The sequence below is a fragment of the Pinus tabuliformis genome, chromosome 3_1 (assembly GCF_031772625.1).
Source record: "Pinus tabuliformis cultivar Carrire ecotype Pingquan chromosome 3_1, CPIR1, whole genome shotgun sequence".
NCBI lineage: Eukaryota > Viridiplantae > Streptophyta > Pinopsida > Pinales > Pinaceae > Pinus > Pinus tabuliformis.
Genome location: NC_142301.1, coordinates 814451719 through 814462502, shown reverse-complemented (window position 1 = coordinate 814462502; position 10784 = coordinate 814451719). Strand labels below are relative to the sequence as shown.

Genomic DNA, 10784 nt, shown 5'->3' with positions numbered 1-10784 from the left:
CTAATTAATAAACAAATAATTATAAATAAAAATATTTGTAAATATATAAACGTGAAATATATAAAAAAAAATACAAATAGTAAGTACAAATTAATATACTTTTATAATCATTCAATTTCATATTTAAATTTGATTAATAAAAAAACAAGATCTTTATAACTCTAATAAACTTTTTTCCCTAAGTGAATATAATCAATGCATATTACATTATAATCCACATGTACTAATTATATAACTTATGAAAAATTAAATTCCATATTAACATTATAGTGAACTAAAACACGAACGGAGAAGACATTGCACATCCTTATCAATAACTAAAATGCCTATGGAAGAAGATGGGACCAAAGCTTGAATATGATTACCCTACAAACTTGACGATGATGCCAGTAGAGCGTGAAGATGCTAACCCATTCACACTGGTGAGAGCAATTCTACCAGTTAACCTAATGTGATCATCGTACCCTCTATAAATAACTAAATAAAAAATGCCACTACAGAATGGTCTACCATCTTTATGCTAGTAGCAAATGTAATGAACTCCTATAAATATTCACAAAAATACACTTCCTGGGATTCCAGCACTGTTAAAAAACAAAAGGTCGACGTGGTATATGAAACCTTCTTCCACACATTAAAAGAGAAAATAATGACGTCCATTATTAATGTAATATAATGCCAACCGATAGTCGCTGATTTTCACCTCGATTGCAGAGACCCTGACATAGGATCAGCTGCTGCAGAATAGATATCGGAATTTGTTGTCGAAGAAGTTGCTGTGCCACTGCTTGATGTTCCCTCAGGGTTGTGAGAAGCAGGCCGTTTAAGTTTGCGAAGTGCGCCCCCTGAATTGAGATCTATAAAAGCAGGTCTTGTGGGCGAAGGAAGATCATGTTCTCGCTCATTTGTCAGCATCCACACCACATGGGACATTGAAGGCCTCAACGCTGCAGCTGCGTGCGTGCACAGAAGACCAATTTTAATCACTTTAATCACTTCCTCCACTGAATAGCTTCCCTCCAATGTGGCATCCATAGCTTCTAAACCTCTGTCTGTTTTATAGAGTTTCCATGTCTGTTTGACCAATATCAACAAAACCCAAAACGTTAATGAGCAAAGATGACGTGGATACTTCGGAAAATTTCAACCAGAAAGATGAAATCCATATCAGCCATGCTCCTTCGATTAGAAACTCCGCGTCTGGAGCCAAACTCTGACTCTTTCTCCCGCTGATAATCTCAAGTAGAAGCACTCCAAAGCTGAATACATCTACTTTCTCTGTCAGTTGTCCGCGTAAGGCGTACTCAGGAGCCATGTAACCTCTGCTCAATGTCAACAGCAAAAATTAAATCTCCACATCCATCTAAATCATATGAAGCATATTCAGAAGTATGAATTGTAGTCGGTTTATTTATAGTTCAATTTATTTAATGATGATTATGACCTGACCAGAGTGAATGTTGGAGAGTTCTTACAAAGTTCCTGCAACTGTAGTGCTAAGGTGGCTCATATCTTGTGCAAAGAGTTTGGCTAACCCAAAGTCTGCTATCTTCGGTCTGTAATTCTCGTCAAGTAAAATATTACTTGCTTTTATATCTCTGTGGACTATCCTAATTGCAGATTCCTCGTGAAGATAGGCTAGGCCGCGGGCAATTCCCACCATGATTTCATACCTTCCTTTCCAATCAAGTAAATGACATGTGGCTGTATCTGCAACTAATAAATCCATAACATTGATTGATAAGAACATTAACCAACTACATTATACACAACCCTAAAAAGAATGGAAGAAAGAAAGGCAAAAAAACAAAAGAAAACCCAATTAGAGCGAAGAAAGAGTAGAAACCGAATAGAAACTTGTCAAGACTACTGTTGGGGAGATATTCATAAACTAATAGCCTTTCCGAAGTATCAACAGAGCAACCAAGCAATTTGACTAGATTCCTGTGCTGCACACGGCTGATGAGATTGGCTTCATTCAGAAATTCAACATCTCCTCGCCTTGAACTCATATACAACCATTTGATTGCAACCTCTCTTCCACCTAGAAGAACCCCCTGCACATCAAAAGTACCTTAATATTATTTATAATCTCCCATGGATGGTGTATCTAAATACTTCCATTAATTAAATGAAACACTGATCTCACTTTGAAGACGGATCCAAAACCTCCCTCGCCAAGCTTGTTTTCTGGTTTGAAGTTAGAGGTAGCCTCTCTCAAAATATCATACTTGAAATTGAATTCCGAAGCATCTATAATTGGGTTTAACATAATTGCTCCTTCCTCACCTGCGAAACAATCACAAACCGCCTACTTATCTAGCCATATACAAGTCCGTGAATTTTTTTTGTTTGAAATTTCTAACATCATAAATAGAAAATTTTAATTTAATCCTTTAACGTTTAACATTTAGTATTTAGCATTAATCAAAGCTTTTCATATATATATATATATATATAACTTAAAATAATAATATAAAAATAAGAAGTATCCCCATCATTCTACAAAATGGGTTTGAAATTTTGATAAACATCAAAACGGATAATAATATCTCATAAAATGGAATAAATCATAAAAGTTATTTAAATTATCACTTTATTCCAATTATTATTATGAATTAAGGAGATCACTTACGATCAACATTTGGATCGTGATAAGGAGATCAGATTTTATCAACCGTGTCCATAATTAATTTTTCGAGAAAATTGATTAATAGGAATGTTTAAATATTTTTTTAGGGTGGAAATTGATTAATTATTTAAAACTATGAGGTACTCAAAAATTCTGAAATCAGTTTGCTATAACCTGCCCTTGAAAACACATAGATTCTTTTGAGCGCCTACACAACCAAAGAGTTGGTCAACCACCAAGGTGTGGGCTCGGGCGACCCGCGTGGGAGATGGAGGCGTCGGTAGAGTCTGGGGACAGCTTTGGTCCCTTTGAAAGGGTGGACAATTATGTAAGGGGCTCGGTGTAACAAAACTATGACGGATACGCCTTAGTAAAAGCATTCATTGCGGAATCTTAAAAGTGAATCATTTAACAATTTCGACACCTCTGCTTCGAGAAAGTCGTTCCGGCAGAGCGAAAAATTTCCACGCGCAAACTCCAATAGCTGCAATTAATCCAATCGTCGCGGCTACTGCACCCATAGTTATCCCAACCACATTATGATTTTTCCCTGCTGCATTTGCACACAAAGTCTAAGTTATGGCTAATGATCTACTTCGCCAAATATATATAAACCCTTACTAAAGCTAAATGATCTTTGTGAAAGAAATACTAGATACTGTAGGATTTTTACCTGGAGGAGGAGGCGGGGGGGATTGTCACGCCCCTACACCTGCGGTAGTCTTTCAACCGCTTATAGCGAGGTGCGGCACCACCGAACACTTTCTTTTCACCAATACTTATGTTTGTGGACTACGCCTTAACATTCCATACTTAGTTTTATTTCCGTTACCAAGTATTATTAATGTGCCTTTATACCAATGAACACCCATACACATTCATTATCAACAGCATTAAACAAGAGAAATGCACAACAATATAAAGGGAGGGGCAACTCCCTGCAATATGAGTCTTCCTGAATATCAATATATGTACAATTTTCCACTTTTACAAATTATAGGCTAAGTCCTTGGAAAACCCCAAATTTATACTTAGCCAAATTTCCAACTTCGGAAAACTTGGTTGCCCAGCTCTTCGGCACCTCCGCACGGTCGCCGCACGACTCATCAACCCGTCGTTCATCTCGTCGCATGTCTCCGCCGGTTCGCTCCTTGTTTGGTTACAAACACCCAAACCGTGTATCCCTGCCCACACGCAATCCCGCTTGCCAACTCTTGGCAAACGCCCAAACCGTATGAACAGCATGTAGTACCGCCTGCCCAACTCTGCGACCTCCGATTCCAACCTTCGTTTACCTTTGTGCACACTTGCACGATGGGCGGGCACTCACCTGAGCCACCAAGACACCCATGCCAAGACTTCGCACAAATGGGTGTCACACATTCACCGTGCACGCCTCACCTGATCACCGGGCACACCTTCGCCTAACCACGCTTCACCGTGCATGACCGCCCAAGAACGGGCACATCCTTAAATCTGCGCCTTCCCCTTTAGACTTGCACACTTGTAGTTTTGCGCCTCTCTACATGAGCGAAGATGATCAAGTGATGATCGATGATGAAATGCCTCCACGCATTCCCCAACTTATACCCATCGCAAGTGGGGGTGGTGGCTCTCCCAGCCAACCACCCAATGTTATGTGCACACCCTCTAAACGCTTAGAACATCGGCGGCTTCCCTTCTTATCATCGGTCGGCCCACGCACATGTTCAACGCTCCAACCGGTGTATATAACCCCATCGCCTTTCATTTGTATCGCATGTATTATCGTCGCAAGTCATCATGCAGCCTGAATCACTGTTCTGCCCGCGCGTGCCCGAGTCGTGCAGCCTAACTCGCCGTGCACGCCCGCGCACCCGTGCCCGGTTCGCCCGCGCACCCGAGGACCTTACATCCTCCTCCACCTGAAATCGTTGTCGTCCTCGACAACATATCATCCTGGTAGCCATCCACCAAGATCATCAATATCCATGATGTCAACTCCTCCACATGCTGCAAACATCACTACAACATATGTAGAACCACTGTCTCCATCGTGTCTCACCTCGGCAACCATCTGTCACCAAGATCACCATACCAAGGTATACACCTCATCGGTATGTCATCCATTAGAAATCATCTCAATCCATGATCATCGATCACCCTGTCACAATCTCCACATGCTGCTCCCCATCGTGGAAGGCTGGTCCCTCCATCCCGAGCTACATGCTTCCTGCAACATCTCGTATCGACCTCATCATGTGTCATCATGTGAACTGCTGCCATGATACTCCAACAAATGCTAACACATCTCTGTAGATGCTATAGCCCCCATGTCTGAACTAGTTGGGTAGCTAATCCAACTGTCACGCTCAAACCATGAGAATGCACATCCTCATGCCACCATCAGTTGTTTCTCAAAACATCCTGCCACATCCTCAACTCGATCAAGAATCCATCTCCATACAAGTGTAAGCCATGCTCAGGTCCATGAAGTAGCCCTCATCTCATCTGCAACATGCTGTCCATGATGTTTGGTGTCAATGTGCTGCATGAAATCAGCCACATCTATCCCAACATCATCCATATGTGTATCTCCTCCATATGAAGAGACCATCTCATCTAATCGGCTCTTGATGTGTCACATCCAGGTCCATGAAGCAACCTCCATCATATCTGCAATGTGTCATCCCTAAAGTCTGCCATAGAAACAAGTATATACCTGTCTCATCTATCCATGTGCTGCCCATGATCGTAGATCAATCAGCTCCCATGTCAAAAGGTAGTTGAGTTTCAGCTCAACCCATGCCCAAGTGTTGCTACCAAGGCATCATCATCGTTGTAACTCCATCACTCCAAAGTGTCTCATATCGATCCTCCTCATCAAGTCACTCTTTTAAGCCATTCCCATACATGTACTTGAAAGTATGCACCCCATCCTGCATCAAAGTCTCTGACCTCAGTTTTTCAATGCATCAGATCCTCTAAGTCCACCATATATGAAGTCTCCCAAAAGTCACAACAATCTCATGTCATCATGAGCTTCATAAGTCATCCCCAACCAATACCTCAGCAAGTATACAACTCTCGGCCCAAAGGTCTCTGCAAGATGCCTCAGCTCTCCATGTAGTAGGAATGCTCCATAATCTGCTCACAAATCCATCCAAATCCATGGCCTTGTTGTACAAGAGTGCACAGCCTCTCCATCGGCTCATAAGTAAAACATCTCCATGTCACACCAGCAAATCTACCTGCATAACATCCATGCTTTGGCACTCCTTATTGGATGTCCATAAGTGACACCTCTACAAGTGCTCCTGGATAATGTCCCTACATAAGACTGCCATGCTCCATGTCTTCAACCTGATGTCCATGACTCAAGTTGCCCATGTAGTCCAACCAAGTAGACCCATCACAACAATCGGTCATCTCATCCAAGTCTGGTATCTTCGGTTTAGTGAACTCGGTCACCCAACCATATCATCATCATCACGAGTCCCTTCCATCATAGCTCCCCCACTAAAGGTTCCACCAAGACTTGCTCTTGGTCTCGGCCATGAGAAGTCCACCTAAGCATCATCGTACCTCTAGTGTGTGCCCTCCAATTTGTCCATGAGTCATGCCGGGCACTTAGCCAATTCTCCATGTGGCTAAAGCATGACCCAATCCTCCACAACGATCATCATGTTCCTCCCTTGTCACGGGCCTTCGCACCTTCTACCATAAGGTCACAAACAACCCCAATAAGTCCTGCAACAATCAACAATCCTTGCTTCTCCATACAAGGTCTCATCATAGTCATCCATGGTAAGATGCTCCTAGCATCAACAAACTGATTTTGCCCTTCCCTGCATATGGTCCATCTATCAAATGCTCAAATGAAACACAAGTATCAATACTTACTTCATCATCATCATGAGGCTCCTCCATGTGAGTATCCTCATTCATCCATGTCTGCAAACTGCACGATCCTGGTCCAAATTGATCAATCTCAAGTTCATCCTCCATCGTTGTCATGTCTGTAACATCCTCAATCATCACGGCTTCCTCTTCCTTGATAGCACAATCTGCAACTTCACCTTGCCCCATTGTCCAACCAAGTTGAAGAAGTTCGTCTTCAACATTCTTTTCCAATACTTCAAGTTCCTTTCGAATCTAGGGATTCTCTTCTTTCATCCACTTCAACCTGTATAAGGTAAGCAAGAGCTTCCCTTTGCATTCTTCCAAACCTTCCATGCCTTGTCGTTCAGCTTGGTCCAAGCACAATGCTTCACCTCTGCTAAACCTATTTCACCATTCACCAGCTTCACCAAGTTCCCTGCAACCATGAACCGGCCCTTGTTCCACTTGTATGTGAAACCAGCTTCCTTCACCTGCAAGTACCTGCTTCCACTGTCATCAACTGTCAAGCTTCCAAGTGTACCCACACCTGCACTTCGTCACGAGCAACCCTGCTTTAACACCAGCTCCAACCGAGCTCTGATACCAATTGTCACGCCCCTACACCTGCGGTAGTCTTTCAACCGCTTATAGCGAGGTGTGGCACCACCAAACACTTTCTTTTCACCAATATTTATGTTCGTGGACTATGCCTTAACATTCCATACTTAGTTTTATTTTCGTTACCAAGTATTATTAATGTGCCTTTATACCAATGAACACCCATACACATTCATTATCAACAGCATTAAATAAGAGAAATGCACAACAGTATAAAGGGAGGGGCAACTCCCTGCAATATGAGTTTGCCCGAATATCAATATATATATAATTTTCCACTTTTACAAAGTATAGGCTAAGTCCTTGGGAAACCCCAAATTTTTACTTAGCCAAATTTCCAACTTCGGCAAACTCAACCTTCGCACGGTCGCCGCACGACTCATCAACCCGTCGTTCACCTCATCATGCGTCTTCACCAGTTCGCTCCTTGTTTGGTTACAAACGCCCAAACCGTGTATCCCTGCCCACACGCAGTCCCGCTTGCCAACTCTTGGCAAACGCCCAAATCGTATGAATAGCATGTAGTACCGCCTGCCCAACTCTACGACCTCCGATTCCAACCTCCGTTTACCTTTGTGCACACTTGCACGATGGGCGGGCGCTCACCTGAGCCACCAAGACTTCGCACAAATGGGTGCCACACGTTCACCGTGCACGCCTCACCCGATCACCGGGCGCACCTTCGCCCACACCTTCGCCCACACCTTTGCCCAACCACGCTTCACCGTGCACGACCGCCCAAGAATGGGCGCATCCTTAAATCTGCGCCTTCCCCTTTAGACTTGTGCACTTGTAGTTCTGCGCCTCTCTACATGAGCGAAGATGATCAAGTGATGATCGATGATGAAATGCCTCCACGCATTCCCCAACTTATACCCATCGCAAGTGGGGGTGGTGGCTCGCCCAACCGACCACCCAATTTTATGTGCACACCCTCCAAACGCTTAGAACATCGTCGGCTTCCCTTCTTATCATCAGTCAGCCCACGCACATGTTCAACGCTCCAACCGGTGTATATAACCCCATCGCCTTTCTTTTGTATCGCATGTATTATCGTCACAAGTCATCGTGTACCCTGACTCGTTGTTCTGCCCGCGCACGCGCGGGTCGTGTAGCCCAACTCGCCGTGCACGCCCGCGCGCCCGTGCCCGGTTCGCCCGCGCACCCGAGGACCTTACAGGGATGGTGGCGGATGCGGAGGGGCCACGGACGAATTGAAAAAGGAATACTCCTCGAAACGCAAATAAAAGTTTTTGGATACGAATTGTGCTCCAATAGTCCCAGTTGCGCATGATTTTAGTGTTGAGAAGGTAGAATTTAGGCAAGCCCCGCAGCTCTCTTGCGATAGGTATTTCCAACATTGGGCCATGCCATATATATCCTCCTGAAAATTAGAAGGCAGAGAATAGTCTGCAAAGAAAAGTTGTGGGCTCTCCGCAACTTTCTTCCTAACGTTTGAGAGCAGGGAATCAACAACATCTGTGAATTCTCGTGGCTTGCTGCTTTTCCCACTGTTGAAGATCAAACTTGTCGGCTTACTATCAATGTCGCCGTAGAAGTTATGATTGGCGTAACGTAAAAAGTAGTCGTCTTGCTGAATGAGTCCAGAAGTATTGTGGCAACGCTGAACAAGATTTGTTTTGGCTATGGATGCACACTGTTTGCAATCGGAGGAGTTTAAATATCCACGGCACTGGAGAAGCCCATAAACTGAACTATTGCTATTTTGTCACTCAACAACAACAACACTAGAAACATTGAATCCACTTGTAGAAACATTGCCCACTAGTGAATTCAAAACCTGGTTTAGATTGCGCTGGAAGGAGCTACCGTTTCTGTATTCGGGCTTCTCACAACCAAACCAAACGACAGCAGTCCCTGGATGCATACGCGTGCACAAATGGATCGTGAAAATAAGTAACGTGGTATTGAATATTAATGCTTTCATCTTAATGGCAATCGTGCGCTACAAGAGGAGATAAACCTTGTTATGCTCTCTTGAATCTATGGCCTTGAAGAGGAGCGCGACCCATACATTGTGTGCTGCTGCAAGTCTTTGACAATCATTATCCAAAGCCCAACTGATTCGTGAGCGTCCATTGACTTGACTGTTGCTCATGTCGCCGACCTTTATTATGATAAGTTCAATTGATTAGTGAACGTCCATTGACTTTTTAGGATACCTGTGATACCTAATCCGATTATAGTCATATTTTTTATATAATTAATTTAATATAAATCTAACAAATGAGATAAAATCAAATTAAAAATCAAATCAAAGATCAAAATAAGGTTAGTTAACTAGCACAATTACTTAATAAGTGTTATTTTGCATTTTAATGTCATTTTCCACTTTTAAATTCTATTTTTAAAGCCTATGAAAGGAGTGAGTGAAGTATTTCAATCATTGTTTTAATAATATTAGTTGACCGATTTATGTGGGAAGGATTAGTAGGTTATGATTAATTATGGTTAAATATGTTTAAGTTATAGTTGATTAAGATTTATTATGGTAAATATTTAATTGATTATAGATTATTCTAGTTGTTTATATTTAATTGTAATTGATTATGATAGATTATGAGTGACTATGGTTCATTATGGTTCTTATGTTTGGTCATGGTTAATTATGGTGACTATAGTTGACTATATTGATCATGCTTGACTATGGTTGACATGGTAAACCTAATAATTTTAATCAATTTAGGTAAACTGGTAAATTTATATTAACCTAGTCAATCTAGTAAATCTAGGTCAACCTAGTTGATTATGGTTGACTAGTTTACCATGTTTGACTATGGTTGATCCAATAAATCTAGTAAACATAGGTCACCCAAGTCTACCTTATACCTGAGTTAACCTAGTAAAACTAATAAACCTAGGTCAACCTAACAAACCTAATATACCTAATAAATGTAGGGAAAACTAGTAAACTTACCTTGTAAAACTAGATCAAACCAAACCTAGAAATCTAGGTCAACATAGTAAACCTAGTAAAACTAGGTCAACCAAATAAACCTAATAAATCTAAAACAACCTACTGAATGTCTATGAACTTATGTGATACCTAATCCTTACAATTGTGTTACGGTAATATTGCCAATATAAAGCATTATATTTATATATTGTAAGTTAGGTAACATTGTATTTATATATAGTTTATTTTTAATAAAAAATATAAGGTTTAATCAATAAAGTTAATTGATATTGCTTTTTTTTTTAATTTTTTAGTGATATCAAATAAGGTTATTTTAGATAACTTCATCGGTGGTTCATTTCGAATTTGTATTCCTCTCCAGCATCCAAGAATCTTAGTAGTGTAATTGAAGACTATTGAATTTGTAGGCTTATGGTTGGAGATGATGTTAGCATTAGAGCGTATCAATTCTTGCTTAGTTCACATCCCCTAGGTCTTAGAACAAATAATAAGCATTTAGAAAACGTTTAATGTGGCTCCACCTAGATTAACATGATCGTTAAGACGATGGTTGGAATAAATAGAACGTGGAACCATTAAAATTAGTATTAATGGTATTTTCATTTCCTGGTTTGAAATCATCAACAATAATATATGGAAGACATGGAACCATTAAAATTTGTATTAGTGGTATTTCTTTTCATTTTTTTTGTTTGAAGTCATGAAAAATAATATATAGAATTTGAAACAAGTCTG

At 41.2% G+C, this 10784-nt stretch overlaps 2 protein-coding genes across 2 annotated transcripts; both read right to left on the bottom strand.

The window, feature by feature from the left end:
• Nucleotides 1-699: 699 nt before the first annotated feature.
• On the bottom strand, nt 700-4078 carry LOC149189971 (cold-responsive protein kinase 1-like). Its single transcript, XM_089410395.1, has 7 exons — nt 4034-4078; nt 3808-3904; nt 2150-2289; nt 1847-2057; nt 1476-1710; nt 1178-1322; nt 700-1074 (listed from the first exon to the last, which is right to left on the bottom strand). The coding sequence occupies exons 1-7, from the start codon at nt 4076-4078 to the stop codon at nt 700-702; spliced, it is 1248 nt and encodes a 415-aa protein (XP_089266521.1).
• Nucleotides 4079-8285: 4207 nt separating this feature from the next.
• On the bottom strand, nt 8286-8999 carry LOC149189970 (antimicrobial ginkbilobin-2-like protein). Its single transcript, XM_089410394.1, has 2 exons — nt 8913-8999; nt 8286-8768 (listed from the first exon to the last, which is right to left on the bottom strand). The coding sequence occupies exons 1-2, from the start codon at nt 8997-8999 to the stop codon at nt 8286-8288; spliced, it is 570 nt and encodes a 189-aa protein (XP_089266520.1).
• Nucleotides 9000-10784: the final 1785 nt, after the last annotated feature.